The 27,234-nt window shown below is 28.9% G+C and overlaps 3 protein-coding genes across 4 annotated transcripts; all 3 read left to right on the forward strand.

The window, feature by feature from the left end:
- Positions 1-639: 639 nt before the first annotated feature.
- LOC148226688 (sterol O-acyltransferase 1-like) lies at positions 640-6,880 on the forward strand. 2 transcript variants are annotated; one of them, XM_088203638.1, is made up of 10 exons: positions 640-918; positions 1,044-1,141; positions 1,638-1,783; positions 2,053-2,229; positions 2,302-2,447; positions 2,524-2,660; positions 2,731-2,885; positions 2,947-3,076; positions 3,147-3,296; positions 6,227-6,880. In XM_088203638.1, the coding sequence occupies exons 2-10, from the start codon at positions 1,064-1,066 to the stop codon at positions 6,704-6,706; spliced, it is 1,599 nt and encodes a 532-aa protein (XP_088059764.1). In that variant the 5' UTR covers positions 640-918; positions 1,044-1,063; the 3' UTR covers positions 6,707-6,880. The 2 variants fall into 2 exon arrangements, with proteins under 2 accessions (XP_088059764.1, XP_088059765.1); XM_088203639.1 differs by lacking the exon at positions 640-918 and adding an exon at positions 926-944.
- A 3,738-nt stretch (positions 6,881-10,618) lies between these two features.
- On the forward strand, positions 10,619-13,700 carry LOC148226689 (sterol O-acyltransferase 1-like). The gene is made up of 9 exons (XM_088203640.1): positions 10,619-10,913; positions 11,237-11,368; positions 11,446-11,616; positions 11,849-11,991; positions 12,056-12,195; positions 12,264-12,418; positions 12,486-12,615; positions 12,683-12,832; positions 13,154-13,700. The coding sequence occupies exons 2-9, from the start codon at positions 11,283-11,285 to the stop codon at positions 13,631-13,633; spliced, it is 1,455 nt and encodes a 484-aa protein (XP_088059766.1). The 5' UTR covers positions 10,619-10,913; positions 11,237-11,282; the 3' UTR covers positions 13,634-13,700.
- A 2,678-nt stretch (positions 13,701-16,378) lies between these two features.
- Positions 16,379-25,246, forward strand: LOC148226690 (sterol O-acyltransferase 1-like). Its single transcript, XM_088203827.1, has 9 exons — positions 16,379-16,595; positions 19,271-19,353; positions 19,656-19,823; positions 23,293-23,438; positions 23,515-23,654; positions 23,717-23,871; positions 23,940-24,069; positions 24,138-24,287; positions 24,682-25,246. Exons 1-9 carry the CDS (start codon positions 16,593-16,595, stop codon positions 25,111-25,113), a joined length of 1,407 nt encoding a protein of 468 aa, XP_088059953.1. The 5' UTR covers positions 16,379-16,592; the 3' UTR covers positions 25,114-25,246.
- The last annotated feature ends 1,988 nt before the right edge of the window (positions 25,247-27,234 follow it).

Raw genomic sequence — 27,234 nt, forward strand, 5'->3', positions numbered from 1 at the left:
CTGTTTTTTACAAATATATTTTTATTGCAAACATAAATTATTCGTAACCGTTTTAATTTTATGTAATCGATAAAATGAACTCATTACATTTAACCATAAAGAAAAAAATCTTTGTATTCCTGCATTTGTTCCTGAACGACCAATAGCCTTGTTATCTCCAAACATGGAGATAACCAGATAACATATTTCCTATTAAATCTATTAGTCATATTGGTTACTTGCATTTGCATTTGCATTTATTTTTTGTATTTGCTCAATAATTCTTTATTTCTAAAAATATTTTATTATAGGATTTTTTTAATAAATACTCCATTAACAATCCGCAATGGTAACCCTGCTTGTTAAATTGATTGGTACCCATTATTTTATTAAAACTAAGTGTATTATTGTTGCAAAGAAAACCGGATATATTTATTATGTTTTATCAATACTGTGTAAGTAAGACGTACGTTAAAATTTAGGTTTTGCGGTTTAGGTTGATTGTTAAACGTCACTCGTAACTAGACACGTTGTTTGTGAATAATGTAGGTTGAGGCAAATATGATTCAGGAAAAAACTCCTTGTCACATTTCTATGGAATGCATTCAATAACACGTATGTGTTTACCCAAGGATTGAATCATAGCTTAGCGTAGACTTCAGTTCAAATCGGTTTATTATCGAGAGTAAACCTGTAATCTGTTGTGCAATTATTAATGTTATTTGTATCAATTAGATATTAATCGTTTAGGCGCTCACGTGTTTTTATCCTAAAGTTTAATCGAAATCTTGTAATGTTATCGGTAATAAGTTGCAGATGTTCATGTTTTTAATTCGGTATTTCGATAAAAAAAATCCACCGAAACGATATTAGTCAGTGTTTGGGATTGATACGAAGTTAAAAGTGTTTCGTTCGTTGTGGAGTTAGCACGAGTGTCAAGTGAGTTAATAATTTGTTATATAATCGTTTAGTAAACTTTGTTTATTTACCTATTAAGAATAGATATTTGATCATTAAAAAATAATATAAATAATAATTTTATTAATAAAAATATATTGTTTTAGTAATAATATAAAAAATCGAAATGGTGGAAAACAAAAAGAATAAACGCAATCAAAATAGTGAACCATTGGAAGCTATAGCTAAAGAAAAGTTTAAAAACGTGAGTATAATTTTTAATCAATATTGATTTTTATACAGTTTTAATTATTAGCATGTATTAATATTTAAATATAAATGGTTTTTAACTAGAATTTTGGTTTGGTGATTAAAAAAATATATTTATTATTTTATGGTATAATACGAGATCTCTCTAGGGGGCACAGGCTCTCTTGGTTTCCGTGGCGCTGGTTTAGGGCCTTCTAGGGGAGCGGCAGACCCTTTACGGTGTTGCCATCTTTTCGGGCGCTCTGGGGGCGTAGGATCTTCTATAGCGCTCTGGGATGCCATACGTCTGGGGGGCTTCTGTGGAGTCCAATCAGTCATGGGTTGATCCCCGGCGGTGGGCACTTCTCCTGCGTCCATCCTCGAGAACGATTCCAGTGCGACTGACTTGTGAAACGGAACTCGAATTATTACTGAAATCCCATTATTTTTCGTCTGTGTGACACATATCGGCCGCCACCAAATCAAGCAAAGTAATTAATTATATGTTTTAGCTTATCAATGACGACCTTAAAGCGGAACTTGAAGAGAACATCAGATCTTTGGCTGATCGAGTCATTGAAGAAGTACTGCACGATAGCACACTCGTACAAAAAATGGAATCGCGATCCTTGAATAACAACTATCAAGAATACACAAAGTAATTATATTTAACATCTGACAGTTTTGCATCTCTAAGATATAATAATAACCCTCGCCTAAAAACTGTTATCAAATACCAGTACAATAGAACTCAAAATCAGTGCACTTGAACGTAATTTTTATTATCACTAATAAAGTTTATTTTGCTACTTGAAATAACACAATAACCCTTTGAGTGATTGAGTTATCAGCTTCAAGTGCAATAGAACTCAGAATCAGTGTCGAAATTATATAGCATGTGCGTTAATCTTAAAATTTTTTGACCAGAGGTCATCAGCGCCAGAAAACAGGTGGACAATTCGAGAAAGTGTTTATACCCAGGAATTCCTTACTGACGGATCTCTTGCAAGTTTCACACATCAGAACTATATACCACATATTTATAGTTATTTTAATTTTACTGTTTTTAAACACCATTATCTATGATTTAGTCGATCATGGAAGGTAAGCATTTTAATAAGATGTAATCTAGCTCTGTTTAAATTTAAGTTTCATTCTGTAAATATGTTTTTTTAGGATCAATTTAGGATTAGATTTAATCATCTTAGGATTTGGCAAGATAGACGTAACAATATGTATTTGGATCGTAATGCAATTTTTTGCTTTTACGCCTTACGTATTGGTAAAAATTTGGCACAAATGTAGAAGTTCTGAAAGTAAAAGTAAGTATAATATTATACATTAGAATCTTAAATTTTTCTAAATTTTTATTATAACATGTTTTTTCCAAAAAAATAGATAAATATCAAATATTGGACATATTAGCATTATTGTTAATAATCGCATACTATATTACGTTGCTTATATTCGCAATATCTTCAACTCTAAAATACAAGCTACCTGTAGCGTCATCTTTAATTGTACTTATGGAAATGGTATTTATGAAACTTATTAATATTATTAATAATAACATGAATTTTTATAAACAATTTCTATATATTTTAGGTTCGTTTCATGATGAAATCACATGCTTACATTCGATCCGTATCACCAAGAGTCTTAAACAGTAAGACGTCTTCTAGCATAGCCTTACCAGAATTTTCTTTGTATCTGTACTTCTTATTTGCTCCCACATTGATTTACAAAGATTCTTATCCAAGGTATCATAAATAAACATTATAAAGCCCAAACAGATTTCATAAGCTATGGATTTTCTTCCAGAACAAATAAAGTTCATTGGGGAAGCGTGATGGCTAGGCTCCTGGAAGTAACTGCCGTCATATTCTACATGAATTTCCTTTGCGAGCGATTCTTAGTTTACAGTTGGTCTGAATTTGGATCGCAGACACAAGTAACTTTTTATTTGTTATTAAGTTTATATGTATTAAATATTAAAATAATGGTTTGATTAATTATTTTAGATATTGGAAGCGAAGCAAATAGTTTTAACAATCTTTGGGTCGATGCTGCCCGCTCTTTTAACATTCCTTTGTGGATTTTATTTATTGCTTCATTCTTGGCACAATGCTTCAGCTGAAATATTGACTTTTGCAGATAGAAGGTTCTATATGGTATGCTTTAGCAATATTTATTTATTAAACTCGCATATCAAAATTAAGCAATGAACTTATTTTACAAAAAATATCGGAGAAAGTAATTAAAACGTAATAATCTAATTTTAAAACGAGCCTTAAATTAGTATTAAAAAAAATTATACTAATTTTTCAATTTCTACAATGAAAAACGCTCGAGTTTTATTGATATTATAGGGTGATAAAGTCGTAATAGATGGTTTTAAAAGTCGGAAGATCTTTACTGGAATGTCGAGTTGAATTATTGTCGACTGTGATCTTGTAATAATGCTAGATTATCCGCTGATGTGCTTTGTACTGAACGTATTTTTTCGTCTGCCTCTCTATCTCTCTCATCACTATGACACAATGGTATGAAACAACTCTGGCGAATCGCAGATAGTGATGTTAGAGGGTAAATTGCATCGCTTCTTATACATATGCACAAAGCACTTTTACTCATTAATAGTAAATTTTTCATGTTACCTCTACGGCAATCGTTAACAATGCGTAAAAATAACAATAGTCCTCTTGTGCAGAGTAAGACGCATTGTTTATCGCGCATCCTTTTCGTATAAGGAGTAGATTTATTGGTACTCATGTATGATAATGAGTGATAAACGTCTCGAGTCGAATGCGCTAGTAGGTGATCATAAATTATCACCAATTATTAACGCGCTTTTTAGCCCTGAGATCTCTCTTCAATTGTTCGAATTTACTTTCGACACGAATTGTTTTTTTCTTTAGATTTGTTTGAAATGGTCGTTGAAAGAACCTTTAAATTAATTGTGCAGATAATATAAATTCAAACAGGCAAAATATATTTTTTTTGAAAATTAGTTCTAGCAGTACTATTATATAATATTGAAATTTTATCAGAAAATATTTTTTTATAAATAAATTCAAGTTTATCAGTTTTTATATTATTTCTATTTTTTAAAAAAAAATGTTTTTAGTAGTAAATTTCAAAAAAAATATTTATAAGAAATACTAAATTAAATAATTTAGTATTTTTCTTCATGAAATATGATTCCAAAAAACTAAAAATGTCAACTAAATAATTATATGATTCTGTTTCTTTTCTAGATAAAAACAATCTGAAATTATAAAAGTGTTATTGTTTTTAGAGAGTAAAATAATAAATCTTATCTACTTTTATTGTGAGCAACGAATATTAAACATATGGTCTTCAGATTTAATATTTTTTTTCCATGTTCCCTAAAAACCGTTAATTGATTTTTTAATAGTTTTTTTAGAACATTACATTAAAATACATTAGATAACCGTTTTCATAAAAATCAAATTATATAATATTCATAGGATTCGGTTCTTTAAAAAAATATTTATACTTAATCATATCGAAGTTCATATATAATACTATTTATTTATGAAGCTACAACTTATATTTCACTTAAAATAATTATTTAGAAAATATTATTTCTAAAATAGATAAAATGTCAACTAAACGATAACTTTATTTCGCTTATAATTATTTATTTGTTTTTATTAAATCTTTCGTTGTAAGTCCAATGCGTTACAACGGGATAAATATGTAGCAACTGCGTCAATCAATCAGATATAATGAATACCTATCTATAATCTGTAATCGTTGTTATTTTAAAAACATAAATATCAATTAAACTACTACTTAATATTGTTACTATCCGAAATAAAAAATTACTTGAAATGATGGTTTTATCGTTCTTAGAGAATCAAATAATAAATCTATATTATTAATTGTCTTAAAATTTAGTCTTCAGATTTGATTGATTGTCATTTTTCAGGTTCCTTAAAAAAACTATTGATTTGTTTTTTATAGCTTTTTAAACCATTGCCTGAATAATGATTTCTCTGCTTTAGGTGTATTAATCGTAGGAATCTGTTTCAATACAAAAATAAGGACATTTTAAAGGTAAAAATTTAATAAAAAAATTGCTAATATCTAGATTTTTTGTTGATATATTTTATAGTTTTTGAAAATACTTAATATTATTTTTTTAATTTTTAAAACATACTTAAGAATTTTGTGTGATGTGCTATTTTGGCGCATGGTCTAGTGATCTTCTGGTAATCCTTAAAAATAATCTGGACTTCAAAACCCTATCTTTCAAAAAAATTGAATGGATTAACAAATGCTGACCTTTTATTTATTTTTCGGTATGATTAACATAAAGCAAACTGTAGATCTAATCATTTCAGATTTTATGGCCGTCTTAAATGTTAAGTTAAGCTCATTGCTTCCAAAGCCCGAATGAAAATGCTTACCTACTACCAAAGTTTTGAAATTAATGTTTTTTATCTGAAGCGGTATATTCCCTGTTACTGTTACGATTTTACTCATATTTTTGTAAAGCTGATAAGTTAGAAATAAAATTTGCAACAAAACTAAATTTATATAATAGTGTATTTTATCGGTTATTTTGCTTTTGTACATTCGTCCCTTTTTATTATCTGCGAGCGGCATTTTTTTTTCGGTCGTTTTCTTATAAAATGTGACAATGTCCTTCGACGCTGTGGTACGGGTATCCATTATACTTATTGGAATGTTTTGGAAAATTGCATTGTTTATGACGTAATTTGGGTCGATGTTGAAATGCACTATTTGAGTGTCTTATTATTTGCTATAAAGTTTTAATACAACTAACGTTAACTATAAAGTTTGAATGAAATTTACGACTCTAGATATTGTTAAATATTGTCAATGTACGGTAAGCGCTAAAATTTCATTAATTAATTACTAAATAAAAATATCTTTACTTTATTTATTTGTGTGAATATATATTCATATAATTAAAGCAAAAGCAAGATACAATTATATCTGTCTTTGACCTTAAGACCGAATAGTATATTTAGCATTAACAGTTCATGAGATATATGCATTAAGAATAATTCTTTGTATGTACATATCTCATTACAAATTTATTTTTCAGGATTGGTGGAATCAAATAGATTACGGCGGATATTATCGCACATGGAATATGATTGTCCATGACTGGCTATACACTTACATATACCGAGACATTAACATGTTATTCGGAAACCGCACCATTGGAGCGTTCTTCGTGTTCTTGATTTCTGCAATATTCCACGAAGTAATCCTAACTTTCGCGTTTGGATTTTTCTATCCAGTGCTATTGCTCATGTTCGGAGGAATTGGAGTTTTATTAATGATTATAACAAAGCACGCCAACCCCATGATTGGAAACATCTTCATGTGGTTGACTTTAGCGGTTGGTAATGGTTTGCTTTGGAGCTTATATAGCGCAGAGTATTTCGCTAGACAGAACTGTCCTAAAACCATAGGAAATGATTATCTGGATTTGATGGTGCCAAGATCTTGGTTTTGCCATAAGATCGTCCTGTCACCCGATTGGAAGTTTCAGAATCCGTTCGAGTACAATGCGGATTGATTTTATTATATACCAGTTCAACATATATTTTTTTATAAAATAATGTTTATTTATGATTGCTAATTGATGTATAATTTTATTTTTATATTTAAAGACGTTATTGAAAATTAATTGTAAACAAAATATTTATGACACATGTTATTTTATGTTGTAAAATAAATATTGATTTAAAAATTGTGTATTGATTTATAACACCAGACTTTTAGCATGGTTATGTAATAAGTAATAAACATTAATTGATTTCAGTAATTAGTTTTCCATGATGAATATAGGTTTTAATATGATTATGTGTTTATTTTTATTATTTAGAAAAACGCAATTAAAATATATATTTCTTTTTTAATTATTAAATATTAAATTACCTACAACATTGTATTTAGCTTTTTTTTGTTAAATAAAGAAAGTACAATACATGCATTGAATTCGTCTCAAAATCTGAAAATGCATTAGACTATTTAGAAATAGCCAGAAGTAATTTTATTATATCTAGAAATCTGTTCTTATTCATTCGGAACAAGCTTAGCAAAACTTTTGTTACGGCTAAGATAATTTGACTAACCTAAACGCGAGATTTCGCACGTTCTTATACCGTTGGCGTCCGTAAAAATCAGACGCAGTTTCAACCTATTTGTTGCTAACACACAAGAAAGATGGATGTGACTCGCTGGTCCTTCGGAGTCCAATAAGATGACCTTCATTTAAAAACTTCTCAGACCCAGTGCACATTGTAATGTACAATAACTACATTACTTGTTTTCGAAGCCATTTTCGATTTATATTCACCAGGATCTTTTCTATATTACAGAATAAACCACATTATTCAAAAATACGCTGTAATATTTATCATGCTTCTTTAATGTTCTTAATAAATTAATTTAGCAAAAATATTTTTTCTCCCAAAAATAAAAAGTTAAGTATGTGGAGGGTAAAATAAAATTTCAAAACTTTATTGAAATCCTAAAAGGGTTGCGCTGCAAGGTCAAATGCAGATATGCAATATTTGGGTTAACACGGTCAGTTCGAGAGTTATCCGTTTCATCATTATTCATAATTGAGAAAGAGATGGCAATTTTGGTTTTAAAAAACGATAAAGCACGCGATACGGATATACGTTCGATATACTTATCATTACGCCTGTTTATATTTTAAGCAAATTTATAAAAATTAAAATCATTACTATATTTTTTATATTTATAACCGATCGGAGTAATGATAAGTACATTGAACGTATATCCGTATCGTATGCTTTAGAGCTAATAATAAGGGCGTAAGCTCAAACTTGCCATCTCTTTCTCAATTATGAATAATAATTAAATGGATAGCTCTCTAACTGACTGTGTTAACGCAAATAGAGTATAGTTTTTTTCAATAATTATTAATTTTTTTAATCTCATTCATTCGCTAATATGGATAAAATCACTCTGTATGATTCTTTTCGTGTTTTAGAGTTATATATTAGCACTGTATCAACAGCATACAGTTAGTAAATCCTTCTTGCAAGTTAACATAGGGTTATATTACGACTTATCATTAGTGAGAATCAAATAACGCACATATAAACCAAATTTTGATCAATAGAAGAGCGCGAAAAACAATTATCACTTCTCAGAAGTCAAAAATCCACGTCAAAAGCAGAAATCTAAAAAAATAAAACTGATCTTTTTAAAGCTAACTTTTCAGCTGTTTTTTTACACGCCAAATTTTTGCAAATTCGATAGAAAATTATAAAATATTTTTATGCACTAATGTTGACAAATTTAGAATTCACAAACTGTATTAGTCTATGTAGCATACAAATGCAGAAACATCCAAAAATGTAAGTGATTTTTTTTTTTTAAAATCATAAACACAAATTTCACCCTATTTTAAGGGTACCTCAAATATTATAATAAAATTATAAATATTATTAATCTTCTGTCTATCTTAATCTCTGAATGAGACGTGAAGAAATTTCCTTATTAAAATTATTTATTTGAGTCCCTAAATAAAGTAATATTTATTTTCTATGTGTTGTCTTTTAATAATTAGGCTAAAAAATCCACCCGCTTTAGCACGCCCCTGGCGCCAAAATTGTATATAAACTTTGTGTTATATTATTAACTCCTGTGAACCATTTTTTTTTTTGAACATATTTTACTAATATAAATGTGAAGTTCTGATAAGTGACACTTCTCTATGAAAGATTTTAATAAAAGTGTCTGATGGTTTTAAGTATTGTAATTAAACTGTGACTTATATACTCTTTTAAGTTAAATTAAAAGAGATGTTTAGGCCTTTCCTACTCTCAACTGTTTCTTATTTAAAAGCTGCATTTTTGAATGGTCCTTATCTGTACAAATTGCTGATCGGTACGTGTGCTTGTATAATGGCGTGACAAATAATAAAAGTCATAAATAATTTTAGCTAAAAATAATTTTGTTTGCATCTAAGTATATGCCATAAATTTATTAGTCCTTAAATATTTTCGGAAAAATTGTTCGTTTTCCCTGAAGCAAATGTCCAGATGCACACTTTTTGTGCTTTTTAATAAATATATACATAGCTTGAGGTTCTTTTATGAAACGGCGTTTCAAAAATCAGTAGACTTAACAATGATATAATTTTTATAAAATGTATTATACAGCGTATTTGTATAATGTCAATGATAAAAAGCCTAATTCTTAGTGCAATTAGTTTTGTAGAGCATTGTGATAAATTTCGTTGCAACCATCAAGGATGCTCCCAACAGACTTTTTAAGTCAGTTTTTCTTAAGGGTAGTCAGCCATAATAACTCAGTTGCCATAAAAGTTTGTTGCCACGTGCTTCTATGACGAAAGTCTGCTTTGTTTTTTTTCGCTGTTGATATAACAATGTGCATTGTTATAGACTTGTCCATTATTTACTGCTCTATAAATACTTTATATAAAATATATATTATCTGACTTGATAAACGATGATTTGACTAATTTTCAAGCACAGTGTACGACCCATATTTTTTGTTTTTTATAATGATTTACATAAAATAAATATGGATCGTTATATTTATCTTACAATAAAGTTAATAAAAAATTTGATTTTAGAAGATAAGACCTAGAAGTATTAGATATCAGATATTTTAGAAAAACACGAATACGAGATTCATTATCGTTATTCGATAAAAGAGATAATTCTATTTCTAGACATTTACATTGTGATATAAATTTTAAAACCAGTAGTTTAATTTTTCAGTAAATAAATTAGCAAAAAGTCTGACTTGTAGTAAACGACTGCAAAACTAAGACTATGATAGAAACAAGATCTGATTAACATGAAAATTAAAGTATTGATGTTTTAAATCATAACCTTAACACAAATAATACATTTTCTGTAGTAGGCTAAAGATTTTTTTTGATTAAATTTGTATCAACTTAATATTAAAATACATAATATTAATTATTATAATTAATTAATATTATAATAATAATAGTAATAAATAATAATAATTAACATAATATTAATATTAAAATGCATTCGTTGAAACATGATGTTACAACAATGCTAACACAATCAACAACCAAACTTAAATCAGTGACATCTTCTTTATTAATTATCAATTAATAATACAGCTTACAATTGATACTGTGCACGATTATAAAAAATTGAAGAAAACATAATCTGTGATATTTGATTAATAATCACTAATTCCGATCGAAATTTAAATTTTTTTTTAAGTATTAATCATCGACATAACACTTCTTTAAAAAAAAAGCATAGACATTGACAGAGTGTAGTACGGAATAACATTTTAAATATTAATCTTAAGATTTGACTAAGTATAATATGTTAGTGCCTCTAGAACCCAATTATAAAATGTTGTCAAACTTCTCTTAACATTATCTTTATAACTTTGATTGAACTATGTTAATCAAATAAAAAAAATATATCCGACCCCTGACAGTTTAATTGCATTATATGAAAGAATGCATATGTGTAAATATTTATTTATAAAAGTGCACTTTTGAACTCTACATCGACGAATTAAATGAAAATATTTTATAACTTAACAATGCCCAAGTTTATCATTAACGTATTATCTTCACTGCTATTCATGAACGTCTCATTATTAGATTAATCGTTATACAGGACAGACGGTTACCGTATTATTCCATGGTCCGTTTGTCGCTATTTTTAATCTAAAATATACTATAAAAAGCTAAAGCTAAAGAAATTAAGGAGACAATTATAAATGTAAGTAATTAAAATATTCATAATTTGTTTGACTAATAAAAAAAATTATATTGAGGTAGATCAAAAGGTATATATTAATTTAGGTTATAAAACAATTTGATAACATTAATATTAAATATTATATTATGTTTATAAAATTGTATATGCACGTTCGCATCCTTTGTGTCAATATTTTCGAAACAATTTAAATTTGCATTGCACTCTTTGCCAATTGAAGTCATCTGAGTGGTCATTATCTTGTTACGAGAACAAACCACAACTTGCTCGGTTTTATTAACATATGTTTTCAAATTCAATTCAATAGATTTGCACTTTCCTTTCAGCGCTTTAGTAAAAATCTTAAAAGGACGTTGACCAAGAGCAGACAAGATGGTCGAAGAAGTTCTTAAATCAAATGGTGACAAATCTAACAACAATCTTACCAGTAATGGTAAACATATCAAATCGGGAGTAAAGTAATAAAACTATTAATTATAATTTTTAATAGTATGACATTGTATCTTTATTAATAGATATTTTGAATTGATTTCAGAGAGAAGCGAAAGGAGCTGGTGGTGAATGAAAAAGTTTTCATGCCTAGAAATTCGCTTTTAAATGATTTGATGGAAATACCTCACGTTCGAGCTGTGAAAAATTTTATGATAGTAATATTTATATTGCTCTTTATGAATTCAGTCATTGCGGATTTGGTCAGCACTGGCAGGTTAGAATTTATATATTTTAAGTTTAATAAAAAGTACGATTCTGTGTGTAGAAGCAAAAAATGAATATATGTCACTAGAATCAACTTAACATACTGTATTTTTGTGGCTCGTGACATTTTTCCTTTCGCACACAGAATTGTAAATGTCAGTATATTTATTAAAAAAATAATGGATCAGATTTGTGTTTTTCCAAATGCCAAAAAAACATTGTTTTATTTATTACATTTTTAGTGTTGATTTTGGATTGAAAATTTTGATAGGCGGCTTCGGAAAAATAAATAAAGTTGCTCTAGTCTGGATTTGCATGCAATCTGCAGCTTTGCTTCCATATGTATCTGTCAAAATTTGGTCAAAATGCAGACAATTTCCTACGCGTGAGTACATTTAAAAATATCACACATATCTATTATTACTATTAATCATTTTTTCATATTTCAGCGGGCTTTAAAATAATTTGGGACATCACTGCTTTATTATTATTCATCACCTATCAATGTATACTGACAGTTGTTCCATGCTTAATGACTCGTGTCTACAAACTGCCTTTCGTATCTTCAGTTATAGTGCTGACAGAAATGGTAGACTGCCTAAATACCATCATTTTTATAAACCAAAGTAGATTACATCAACTTATATTTCACTATAGATAAGATTTGTAATGAAATCACACGCTTTTGTAAGATCGATGACACCAAGAGTGATTAATGCCAAGAAGTCATCCAATGCCCAGATACCAACATTCTCTTGGTACATGTATTATCTGTTTGCTCCTACACTTATCTACAGAGACAATTATCCTAGGTATGTTATGGTTAAATAATATGATGAATAGTCGTATATTTAAAATTATTTTTGATATGACTTATAGGACAGATAAGATTAGATGGAAAAAAGTCGCTACACCACTTTTAGAAATTGTAGTAGCTTCTTTCTGCGTCAGCTTTTTGTGCGAACATATTATAGTCAGACCTTGGGAAAGGTTTGGATTGCCAGATGAGGTACATATGATAACATTAATACTATAAATTTATAGATTTTTTTATATTTGAATCTCTATATTTTCAGAAAATCGCTGCAATTGACTTTGTTTACGCCTTATTTGCATCTACATTGCCTTCGCTATTAGGAAACCTTTGTGGATTTTACTTGCTACTACATTGCTGGCACAATGCAACTGCAGAACTACTCAGATTTGCTGATAGGCAATTTTATACGGTATTATCTTTATAATTTTGAGCTAATATAAAATCTTTAATAAGCTCACAAATTGATATATAATACAATAAGATTAAAGTATTTATATGTTATAGTCCAAACAGTTCATATGTACTAAAAATACTTCGATAAGACTAAGTGTACTTCAAATAGCATATTGATATATCTAAAAATGTGTATTGTCTTTTTTATCAATCAATAATACAGTGAGCTATCTCAATAATTTATATTTAATCAAAATACATCAATCGATACATAAAATATTTAAGGTTCTATTTATCTTAATATATTTATTATCTTATTTATAACTGTTTTTTTCAGGACTGGTGGAATCAAGGAAACTACAGTGGTTACTATCGGACTTGGAACATCATAATACACGATTGGCTCCATACCTACATCTACAAAGACATGATCTACCTAACCAAAAACAAATTAATATCTACACTTTTGGTTTTCTTAGTTTCTGCTATATTCCACGAAGTCATATTGACATTTAGCTTCGGATTCTTCTATCCAGTTATGCTGATATTCTTCGGCGTCATCGGAGTCATAGTGATCTTCCTCACCAAATACTTCAATCCAACCGTTGGAAACATCTTCATATGGTGGTCTATAACAATAGGAGACGGTTTTCTATGGACGTTATACGGAATTGAATATTACGCCAGATACAACTGTCCTAGTGGAGAAGAAGAAAAATTAGTAGATTTTGCTTCTCCTAGAACCTTCGCTTGTCAACAAATTTATCTTCCAGAAGGATGGAAATTGCAATATCCTCTGTCTTCGTTTTTCCAGTGATATTATTATTATACTTATGTAACACATTATAATACATTAATTAATAAATGTTTTTCATATCGCAAAATTAGATGTGTTACATTTTATAATAAATAGATAACCCCTGACTTTACTGATTAGTGTTATGCTAAACAACTGCAACATTGTTGTAAAATAATATTTAAGAAATATTTTATCAAGCGCGAAATTAATTATCAAATAAATACACGAAAATAATATTATCTCAAAGAAATTATTTTGATATTCTAATCTTATTTGTTTTTATACTTTGATGACCTTTACAAATAAAATAAGAGATTTCTATAAGCGAGTGTCAAAAAAATATAATTTATGATACTGCCGTTTTTATTGAGACATCTGTTGATTTATAAAGATATGTTTATTTATTATTTATTGCATTTAAAAATTATTTTTTAATATAGAAAAAAAAATTACTTATATATGGAATATAATTAAATAATATTATTATCACATTTTTCAATAAAAGTTAGCTCTATTAAATTTATTAAAAATTATATTATTTAATTCAATAATTTAAAACACTACTCTAATGTTCTGGAAATACTCAGTAGGGTTAGATAGATGTTTAAGAGTTATCAACAGGTGGCAATACTAATCAGGCATGCAACACTATCACACAGCAGTAGTTTAAAACGGCAACCGTTATTGCAAAATGCATAAAGAAGAACAACAGTCTGTCATTCATTACAGCAGCAAGTAAACAAAAAAACTCTTTAGAAAGCGTATCGAATAAAGATGTTTTGTTAAACAAGAACACGAGAGAAATCGTTATTTTGGAACACATAACATTTTTTTTTTAAACTGTGAACTTTAATTACCGTCAAAAACTACTTGATCGCACCAAGTGCCTTTATTTATTTATGATTTTCGGCATACACCTAGATATCAATTGATATTGTCTACTGCACCGAACAGTATTGGTATACTTATTCTTTGGTTGACATTCGAGAGTGACCACAATGGCTTCGCATATAAAGGGCGACCCAAAAACATGATTTTGATCATTACAGAGTTTGTTAAATCACGCATATTGATATAGATGCCGTTTAACATAACCAAATAAGCCTTTTATTTGATTCTTCCAGATTGCGTCCAAAAAAACTAATAAAAACTTTACTCACATCAACACCCATTTACTCCCTATTTCCACTCAAGTCCATATAGAGTGATGCCAGGAGATCATCAACTCTGACGGTTAAGAGCGGAGGTGGAGCAGTTCGTTGGCGCTTTAAGATGTAGTGACCTTAAGGAGTGTGACTTTGCAGCCAGTAAGACGCAGGTGGAAACCAGTAAGAATTTTATTAGATTTAATTATATATTGCAACAGACTATGATGAGCGAGATCGTTGTCCTCCGAGCAGTGGTGGAGAAGCTGGCGCAGGGATGTTGTCCGTGGAAGATCCTTAAATTTCTGGTTGGTGTGGCAACGACGTTATTGCGAATGTTATTATATGTTTTAATTAATATAATAATGACATTTTTTATCTTCTGTAATAGGTTTAAAGCTATCTGATTTCATGAAAAAAAAAATATAAAAAAAATAAAAAAAAAATTTAAAATAAATAATATATTGCAGTTAAATAATTACACTATCAAAAAGGTTTAAGTGTTATGGTACTAGGATTGACCTCAGGGATTGACTAGGGGATTGACCTCGTAGCCAATGAGACTCAATGTGAATCTAGTAAGACTTTTTATCGCAATATTTACATGAATGGGAGGGATGATTATCGGCCAGACGTTTCCTCCAAGTGGTAGTGAGGCTGACACAGATTATGATGCCCGTGGATGATTTTCACGGTTATTGTGGCTGTCTGCAGCAAGTGTCAAGAGGTAGTTCTTCTTGCGGCGATGGTAGTTAGTAGTGGGAGCGTCTGCTGATCTCTTCGGGTGGCTGCTGATGACTCTAACTGCCTGTCTCCTGACTGAAGGGTGAGACAGTCACACTGTCTTTTTCATATTCTGCTGCTCCCAACATTATATTCGTTATTGCTTTTGTACTTAACACGAAGAATTAGTTGCTCTGCTATATTATGAGATTTTCCAGCTTTTTATATTAGTAGAGATACTTCATATGATGTTTTTACTACTTTTTAATTGATATAACCATTGTCAAAATTGATTCGCGGACCCTTGGTAATTTAAGTTTAAGAATAGCTGCTCTAGATCGATACAAATAGAAGCCGTCTTGTCGACTTAAATTTACTAAGAATCGCGCTAATATCAACTGTTATTTGTGTAATAAATATGTCGTTATGTATAACCAGGCTCAAATTGCATCTAAGACTTCTGGTAATCCATTATATATAACCAGGCTCAAATTGTAGGACTTCCGATAATCCTATTTAAGAATTAACTTTGTAACTCTTTTTTGTATATTTTCCGTTAAAAAAATAAGGTCACCATCGAATTCTACCCAAAAAGCATTTATGAATTTTGATGGCAATTGATTAGTAAGATTTGAATAAAAAATAAAGCCATCTTTAATACAAATATTATTAAAATCTCGCATTACAACAATAATATGAATGATTATCATTGTATTATTATTATGAAAGATAATGATTACATACAAGTTGCTTGAATTTTGCATGATTAGATTATTGTGCGATTTTTAACGTCGACATCGCTAAATATAAATATATTTCGATTTAATTGAACTTCTGGTGTTGCAACTACATTCTTAATAACTGACATACCCGAAACTTTGAATTTAGTTACACAGTTGAGGAGTGGATCTCGTCAGTCTTGGAGATAATCCTATCTACTACGAACTATATCGAATACGTATATGTGTAAACTCAATTACGTCATTGCGTGAGAAGGACAAACATCTCCCCAGATAAAATATTAAGTAGAATATCGATCAAAATCAGAACAACACTGAACGCGGACAAAATTACTCGTCAGCTCGAGCTCTTCAGACACTGGACCTAAAATGGCAAGTTAAATTAATTGTACTACTTTTTAATATTTTAATTAATTTTTAACAATATAGAAATTGTAAAAAAATACGTGTTGTATATGATTAAGTGATTATAAATAAAATAAAACGTGAATAGACAATATAAATTAAAACCTAACATAGTAAACAGTATGTTAATCAATTTTATGATTTTTGAAGTCTAGTAATTTGTTATACATATAAAATAGCCTTTCTAAAATTCAATAAAATTAAATAGTTTAATCGGGAATATATAAGAATTTTTAATGTGCAACAACTTTTTTTTATTATATTTATATTTTGGTGTTTGATATATAGTCTTTACACATCGTTGATTTTTTTATAATTTTTTTTCAATATTTTGGTATACATACAATTGCAATATTGCTGTTATTTATTGTAAATAGCAAAATATGTTATTTATCAAATATTTGTCCAATCAATTTTGTACATTTGTTATTTATTTTTATTACTATTAATAATATTTTTCCTTAAAACATTATAACAATACATCAACAAGGAATAATAAAAAATAGTTTATGGTCATTTGTGGTAAAACATTTTTTGTAACTTATTACAAAAAATAGAATTTATTCATTACAACATAATTTAATATTTATGCATAATAATCGTGATAATGATATTGTTGTATTTTAGTAAATCAAACAATATCTTGCTATATCATAAACATGCGTTACCTACTATCAATATAAAATTAATATTTTCGGTTAGGTTACAATATGTTATTAATAATGATATACATACTAAATTATGGACTTTTTTTTCTTAAAATATTTACAATAAAAAGCGGCTAATGGCTATAAATATTAGTTTTAAACCTTTGAGCGGTATCGCCGTACATGTACGGCGGTCGATCTTTCACTGTTTTGAGGTACATGAGATAGTTAAATATTAACATATTTAACCAAATTAAAGATTACGGAATAAATAAACATTACAAAAAAAATTATGTTAATTTTATAAAAAATATTGAGAGCTTAAGAAATGACATAAAAATCCATAAAAGCTGAATAATATATTAAAAAAATCTAAAATAAATTAACGTAATTTAATAATAGAATAGTGTTAAAAGAAATTATTATTGCATACTAATACAAAAAAGTAGTAATATAAACTAAAGCAATAAAACCATGAAAATCAATAATTTACTATATATGCAATATAAAATAATAATAATAAATAAATAACAACAGAAATAATGCATAAATTTATATAAATTAACTCACTACTCAAAGGGTTAAATATTTACAAAAATATATAATTTATTCTTTATTTATAATTTAATTTAAAAACTAAAAATCAAGCCCTACGTATTCCAAAACTATTCTGATAATATTATTTTTTATAAAACGCGTAAGAATATTAATGATGTATTTTTTAATTCGTTTTTAATAAAATTTAAAATTAAATTAAATTTACTGAAAATGAACACATAAGTCAATATATTTGATTTTTTCAAGCAATTAGTAAAGCTTAAATCCTATAATAAAAAAAAAAATATTTCACTTGCGAATAACTTCATGCGTTACTCAGAAATGTGTGTTCTTTTTTATATCATTAATTTAAAACATATATTATGATTTTTTTTATTAATATGTTAACTTATTTAGGTATTTTAATATAATTATACCTATTTTAATTGCTATTTGTATTTGTTGATTCAATATATTTATATTTAAACCAGTGTTTCTAAACCTTTTTGGGCCCTGACTAAAGGTTAATAAAATAACATATACTTATAACAATTAAAATATTGAAAGTTTTAAAATCTATCAAATAACTAATTTTGGTACTTGTTAGTTAACACGGCGCCATGCTCAAAAACCATCAGCTGTTACTGATAGCCAATTAGCATTTATGTGTTTAGGAATTTATTACATAGAATGGAAATGAATATGAAAATATTTTATAGTTATCAAATTTTCCATTTACAAAACGTCCATTTATTGTTCAAACCCAAACCTAACCTCAACGAATAAAATAGTATAATGGTCCACTATTTATTTATTTTTGGTTAATTTATTTTTTAAAACATACATATAGACTTTAATATTATAATTTATTTATTAATGGAATAAATCTGTACCAACAGATATAATGAATACCTACAAGTAAGTATTAACCAACAGACTAAAAGTCTAGGAATCGGTGATATCTATATAATTAATTATAAATTATTATATGTAATATGATCAATAACCAATAGATGTGACTGCAACTAGGATCATTTTTTTTAATTAATAGCGCATTATTTATAAATAAAAGTGCCGCTGCAAATGGATAAAAGATAGAGAAAGTAGAAAGTTTTTGCTCCATATGTTTAGCTTATTCAATAATTAAAATAAAAAATTGAATTTAAATTTAAAAAATCTGCGACTAATTGACCCAATTTTAAGTCGTGACGCATTTCATAAAAAAACATGGTTTAAACATACTTTTTTGTATCGCAATAATCAAATATATATATATATATATATATATATATATATATATATATATATATATATATATATATATATATATATATATATATATATATATATATATATATATATATATATATATATATATATATAATTATTATAAGGTATGAAAATCTCACAGGTATTTTGAATATAGTAATTTAATATAAATATTTATTATGTTCACAGGTCAAGATGTCAAACAACAACACTTCTGATTCAAAAAATAAAAATGTCAATAACACAGTGGACGTCGATCACAAAAAAAGGCGGTGAGAGCTTTCTTTGATTTATCAATCGTACCAAAAAAATAATCACACGCCCATTGACGAACTTATCAAACTGATATAATTGTTAAAACACGCTAAGCTTACGTCCTTTTAGAGTACACAATAAGTTCAAAACATGTATAATCAGTTCATTGAAATAATGAACACAAACAATGGGTACACGCGAACCGAATACACTCGGTACAAACCCAGTACATGTTTGTCATAATAATTCTTGCTACGTACTATGACCCTAGATTATGTTTGGTACGCACTATAATTAATCTGCTTCGTTTCTATTCCAGGTCACAGAGTCCGAGAATCCCGGCAGATAAAGTTTTCAAGGCGAGAGACTCGTTGATGACTGAAATACTGAAAATCCCACACATTAGGACGGTTTACAACATTTTTTTGGTCATTCTGATCATATTTTTCATGAATTCGATGGTCTACGATTACTTCGTTGTTGGAAAGTGAGTGTTAAAGTTTTATAAAAATTTAATGAAAAATAAATTGACCTTTTGGTCACGCGTGATTTAGCAGGTGCGCGTGTAGACGAAGGGTCAATATGTTAAACATGTACTTTTTAATATTATAACTGATAATATATAATAGTTTGCATCTTAAATGCCACAATTAATATTGGTAAGTTTAATAAATTCATCACAAAATATTTCCAAAACTGAAGAATTTATATTTTTGACTGATCAATTTATTTACGCTCCCCACGAATATATAGCTTAAGGGGATTTTTAGATCACTTTACCATAAAATATTAAGCTTTTTGTACATTCAAGTTGCTACACAAACTAGTCATGCATATGCCTTTAAATTGTAAAACTAAAAAAGAGTACTGAACAAAAAATTATTTAACCTTTGAGAAGAGACACAGTAGTGTAATCTATAGATCTTTGGCTAAGGGAGAAAAAAACATCTTGGCCTTATAAACGCTGACAAAATTTTCTGGAGGTCTTAACGGAATTTTGTTAAAAATTATAAATATATTTTTGTTAAGCTTTATGACACAATACTAGGTAATGTGAATGCTATTTGCTTGTATCAACTCTGCAATTTGCAACAAAATTTCATTTTTAAATCAAAAAAGGTTGAACAGTGATATGTTTCCACTCAACAAAATAATATCATAACGGTAATTGCTCTTTCCTTGCTATGACTCAACAAAATTCTGTGATTGTGCAATTAAATTCGCTAAAGAATTCGCACTTGTTAAGCCGAACGCGTGCAGGAGTACTGCTTAACTTCTCTTTTCGAGGAGAAATCGGCGATTTATTATTCTTCTTTGTACCCAAGTCTTATCGTGGCTTAAAAGACCATTAAAATGATTTTCATACGTAGGCTAACCACTACGTCCGCGCAGTAATAAGATTCCCGCTCGACTTGAGTCAAACATCTCTTGGCCATAAAAACATTTGTAACGGGTATATCCTGTGACGTCATTTGAGGGCGGTAGATAGGGGAATTTGCCCTCTTTTTAATCTAATTAGAAAAATGCATGTCATTTAAAGAAATCAAAATATTTAAAAAATGACACCAGACTGAATAACTTTGCCCCCCCCTCCCTGAAAAAATCTGAAATGACGTTCCTAGATAAATCTAAAACCTGAAATGACTCCTCAAATAAATGAGAACAGTTATGTTTCTGACTACATTTTAAGGCATTAACCAAATGCTTTTTCTACCTGTTATTTTGAAAAAATATATATTTTACCTTGATAACTCCGCGGATGACACATATAGAAGTCATCAAAGAAATCGCCATTATGCAATGGGCACCTAAAAGTGTCATAAACCTTTTTGCATTGTAATATTTTTTTTATAATTTAAGGTTGAAAAACATATGGCATAAATAGGTGCTCCCACACATATTTAAAAATTTCAAAATGGCGCGCAAAATATCAGCTACGGTGAAAGGGTAAAGTGCGTTCTTATATTAAGCATTTTTTACCAGTTATTAAAGAACTATTTGCACACCAGTTTATTAAGAGTAGTAATAATATTTTTAAATAGCGCTGTTCTTTCAAATAAATTAAATAATATATTGTATTGTTGCATATTTCTGCACTCTGACAACATTGCACCCAAACAAATCATCATCAAAATATGTAGTAACATATTCAAATAAAACCAACAGTTGGGAAAATATACTTATACGTTCCAATCTAAAACTTATATTTTCTGATATTTTTTATTGAATTATGGCAATGGCCAAATTTTTGGTCATTAGTAAATAAATAAAAATGTCTACATAATTCAATTTTAAAGATAATCTTTTGAGCACGTCAAAATATTTCGTTACACTGAGATCAGTCTTCGTTACAATGAAAACATTTTGTATGAAAATTTTTCGGGGGCAAAATAAAGATTCTTTATACCGAGAATTTCGTTATTTCGGTATTCGTTACAAGATATTTCACTGTATATGCATATTTGAGTTATATATTTTGCCTTCGGGCTCATAATCTCGCGCGAAGCGCTCGATATTTGAATATTCTACTTTTTAATATAAAACTATTTATTGCACACATCGTAAATCAAATAATACCTAGCATATTTCAGATACATTTAATCGAGATACCTTATATTAGCCATTGAAAATGTAATATAGTATAAGTCGATTTACAAAATAAATAAGTCTATATTAAAAAATATAATCAATACTGGATAAATTTCATAAAAATAAATAATATTATAGGCGGTTGACGGATTGACCAGAACCATGGTTTAATTTAGGTGATCAGAGAACAAAATAAATAGGCTATATTTTTGTTCGAGAAGGATAAATGGCTGCGGGAGCTAAAAATTCGGAAATTTTTGTTCAAACACTATCTCGGGAATTATTCAAAGAGGATAAAGAAGACATATTTTTATCAAATCTTTCGTTGTAACCTGACAGGCATACGCTCAATGCGTTACAACGGGGGAAATCTGTACCAACTGTGTAAATCAATCAGATATAATGAATACCTAAAAGGAAGTATTAACCTTCGGACTGAAAGTCTGGGAATCGGTGACATCTATTAATAATTATAAATTAATATGTGTTATAATATTTAAAACCAATAAATGTCACTGCAACTAGGGCTGGTTATTTTAATAATAGCACATTTTTTTATAAATAAAAATTGAGTGCTGCTGCCGGGTCTAGAGACCGTAACCTCAAAGTTACTAGTCTGAGACGATACGGACTACGCTATTCCGTCCTTGCTGGAATAGCGTATATTGCTACGGGAGCTAAAAAAAGCTCTTCTCGGAATATTTTGTTCAGAGGCTATCCCCGAAATTTTTTTGAGGAGGTGAAATTGTTACGGGAGCGCAAAAAAAAGTTCGTTTCGAAAATTTTTGTTCAATTTTTGTACAAAGGAGAACCAAATTTTTGAGGAGAATGTCTGGTCACCTTGGTTTAAGCAGCCCTTAACCTCAAAGACTTAATTTGTTAATATTGTCCCCCTAATATTTACAATACTTTATTTTTTGTACAAAATAAAATACTCCTGTACAAGCCATAATGAAAGCATTTTTTCCAAAACATTTATAAATTTACAATTTACTGTTCTTTGCTTAAATGGAATCACATTTTCTTGCTTCTGAATAACCATATTCTATAGTACCTTATACACATAAATAAAGATTGAATGTAATATGACAAGTTAATCGTCATTAAATTAATAGTGTTATATTTTTAATCAACTTGAATAATAAATATAACGCGAATAATTGATTTATAATAAACTCTTATGCCTGATTATCAGCTACTTAAATTATAAAATAATAACTTTAATTTTTATATAATATTTGTAACCTGCTCATTAAAACATTATATATTACATGTAAGTAGTTATTACAATAAATCGACTATTTCCTTATAGAAATTAAATACGTAACAAAACCATATTGAAGTTTAATTATCTTTTAATGTTTCAGGATAAACCTAGGAACAGGACTGATTATATCTGCCTTTGGAAAAATTGGTACAGTGGCTGCGATATGGTCGTGTATGCAATTAGCATCTTTTATACCATACTTTGGTCTGAAACTATGGGCCACTTGCTTGCAATTGAAAATACCATGTAACAACTTTGAACGTAATTAATATCTATTTAAAAATAAACACATTCAATATTGATGGTGAAATACTTTTTATAGCTTTTGCAAAGGGCACGTTGAACATTTTTGGGCTTCTATCATTTATAATTTATTTGGCTATTTTTACTTCGTATCCCCTAAAAATGGTTTGGTATTATAAATTACCAATTGCTTCAGCGTTCATTGTGATATTAGAAATGGTAATAATTTTATAATAAAATATAACTATATAACTACTATAAATAACACATTATTTTTTTAGATACGATTCTTAATGAAAACTTATGCATATGTTCGTTCTGTATCTCCGCGCGTTTTAGACAGAAACGATAAATCAAAAGTGAAATTGCCAACATTTTCTTGGTACTTATACTTCTTATTCGCTCCGACAATTGTTTATAGAGATTCATATCCAAGGTATAGTATTAAACTATGATATAAGATTTTATTTGCAACCTAATTTATTTATGTTGTATATTATATAGAACTAAAAGCACCGATTGGAAAGCAGTGTTTATGTATTTTATAGAAATAGTTGCTACTATTTTCTATATGAGCTTCCTGGCTGATCGTTTCTTAATTTATTATTGGAACGATTTTGGTGTAGATCCTGCGGTAATAGTCAAAAAGATATTGTATAAGAATTGTGAATTGAATTTAACATAATTATGTTTGCATTTTAGGTTATTGAGCCAAAACATATGGTTTTGGCAATATTTGGTTCAATGTTACCGGCTCAACTGAACTTGATTTGCTGTTTTTATCTATTGCTCCATTGTTGGCACAACGCATTTTCTGAAATCCTTACGTTTGCTGATAGACAATTCTATTTGGTATGTAAAATTTGATTTTTTATACATGATCCAAAAATGTAATAATCTCTAGTGTGGAAGAGACTCAAAGTGGCGTTCTTTTTCTACATGCATAGAAGAACTTCGTATCATTAAACTGACTTTAAATATTGCGATTATGATTCCATGTAATTTCAGCTACATAGTAACACTCTTTAAATCATTCCGCCAACATACAAGTTAATAAAACTTGATAAATTATTTTTGGAGCTACTTTGAACTCAGTTCAGGTTAATGGTTCAGCGATAACTTTATTTAACATCTATATATTATGTATAAGCACCTAAAGGGAGTTGATAAAAACCATCATTCGACAAAATTGCATGTTGTCTCCATTGTTATTTAAAACAAAATAACAATAAAAATATTATTTCAGGACTGGTGGAATCAATCAGACTATGGTGGATATTACCGTACGTGGAACACGGTCGTACATGACTGGCTGTACACATACATTTACAAGGATGTTACCATATTGACTGGAAACAGAACACTAGGACAATTAACCGTATTCTTGGTCTCGGCTGTGTACCACGAGATCGCCTTGCTGTACGCCTTTGGATACTTCTATCCAGCCATGTTTGTGTTCTTTGCGTTCTTTGGAGTAATGTTCAAATTCATAACGAAAAACGCAAACCCAGCTATTGGAAATATATTCTTGTGGTTAACGATGACCACCGGAAATGGCCTAATATGGTGCATGTATGGCATGGAATACTACGCGCGAATGCACTGTCCAATGGTCAAAAACAACGAACTAATGGACGCTCTATTGCCACGTTCCTGGTTTTGTGCAGAGATTAAATAATGAAATTAAATTACATAGAACAATTTATAAAATAAGTATTTAAATCAATTGTACATATATTACATACTTGTATTTTTAATGATTAATATAATATAATTATTTTTGATAAATATAAAATTATTTTTATAAATGCCATATTGTATATTTTTAAAATAAAAATTAAGTACTTTTAAAAATATATTTTGCATAAGTGTGTAAATTATGATTTAAGCTACACTCCCATTCTCAAAATTTATCCTGCTGTTTTTTATCTCACCTTATATGCTATATTGTTATAAAACATTTTGTTGCAAATTACTACAGCAATGCACCATTTTAATATTGGCTTTCTATTTTGATAATTATTTTAATTAAAAATAATATAATATAGAGTTATTAAAAATCATGATTTACCCGGATTACCTAATATTAAGAACTAATACCAAAATTGTCATATTTATCACTTAGTTTTGCTCAACTTTTTATTTGTAATGCTGTGTGTGAACATCGGGAAGTAACAACAATGGGTTGGTTAATAGAGGGCTACACGGGAGACATACTTATGCTACAATAAGACCTACTTGGACTAAAATCTAAAAGAAAATGAATTTATCTCATGTAAGAGAACATATAAAAAAATGATTTTTATAAAACAATTACCATTATGAAGCTATTTTATAACAGGGCTACTGTTATTCGCAACGAACTATAATTGTGAACAAAAATTTAACACTTGAATTTAACCTCTCTAGACTCATATTATAATGTATAATAACTTTAGTGCTTAATTTTCATCGGCAACTTTTGTACATAATATAATATTATTTAAATTACACCTTAATATTTCAAAATACCAAAAAAAATGAATACGCTTTTAATGTACTAAATAAACTAAAATTTCTACAGAAAACTAAATAAATATTTTTGATACACCTTTACTTGTGGCAACCACACACAGATGCCCACGTTTGAAAGGATCTTATTCTCAAAACTTACGTTTATTTACTGTGACCAAAATGATCATCCATCAACAAAGAAAATACAATATCGTAAAGGATGGGATCACACACAAAAGCCTTCGTTCCGACCAGAAAATCACATTATTAATACTGTATATATTCTCCGTCATTGAAAGAATATTTCTTTGTTGCGAAACTCACGGATATAATAAATTTCCAGATCCACAAGATTCCCATTGCAGAATATGACCTTGGACAATGCTCATCAAGCGTATACTTATTTCGCTGTTCTAAGAAACGAGCACATCTATTGGCTGAATAATTGCTGCATGATTGTGATTGGTCAGCAAGCTTTGCAGCCTTGGATACTTAAGCCTGGATTCCGATGAGGAGAGGTCAGTCACAAGCAGCCACTTGAAGAGACCAGCACACGATCGCGACAACATACGACGAGCACCACCGTAGCAGAGAGGGGTTATCTTCTGCTATACGGCACCTACAAGACCTTTGAGGGCCTCTCACTGATATCATCCCTGCGCCAGCTTCTCCACCACCGCTCGGAGAAAACATCTCGCCATTTATCATCCGTCTCAATTGCAATATAATCTAATAAAACTCTAACTAGATTCACCTGTGCCTCACACCCCCTAGGGTTCTCAAACTTTAAAAATGTAAAAGAATTTATCAAAAATATTTTTTTCACGAAAAATAAAAATTCAGATCTGATGAGGTTAGAAACAATGCAGGAATTGGTTGAGTTAATAAAAGTGTGTTGAAGTTGCTTTTGAAAAAAATATATATTTTATATTAATTTTACATTTATATAGATAATACTTTATATTTTTATTGACAAAACCCAGCTACTTATCTGGGTCTTGACTCTATGATTCTTATCGACCAGCATGATAGACCAGTGGTTATAAGTCATTGTTCGAATCCCATGAATCATATTACTTTTTAAGTTCTTTCGTATCTGGGAGATCGGAATCAGTGATTAATATTATATAATTATAACTCCGATCGATCATCACAGATTAAGGTTTCCTAAGCTAAGATCGATCAAGATCATGCTCAGTGACATGTGTATATGCTTACAAAATGTAATAATACTTTTTAATTAATTAAATAGATTCTACTGATTAACGTCTGGTGTCTCACTACTTAGTAGTTGTAATTTTTTTTA

Source organism: Plectrocnemia conspersa, unplaced genomic scaffold, assembly GCF_051122295.1.
Source record: "Plectrocnemia conspersa isolate PC_06_02 unplaced genomic scaffold, ASM5112229v1 ptg000014l, whole genome shotgun sequence".
Lineage (NCBI taxonomy): Eukaryota > Metazoa > Arthropoda > Insecta > Trichoptera > Polycentropodidae > Plectrocnemia > Plectrocnemia conspersa.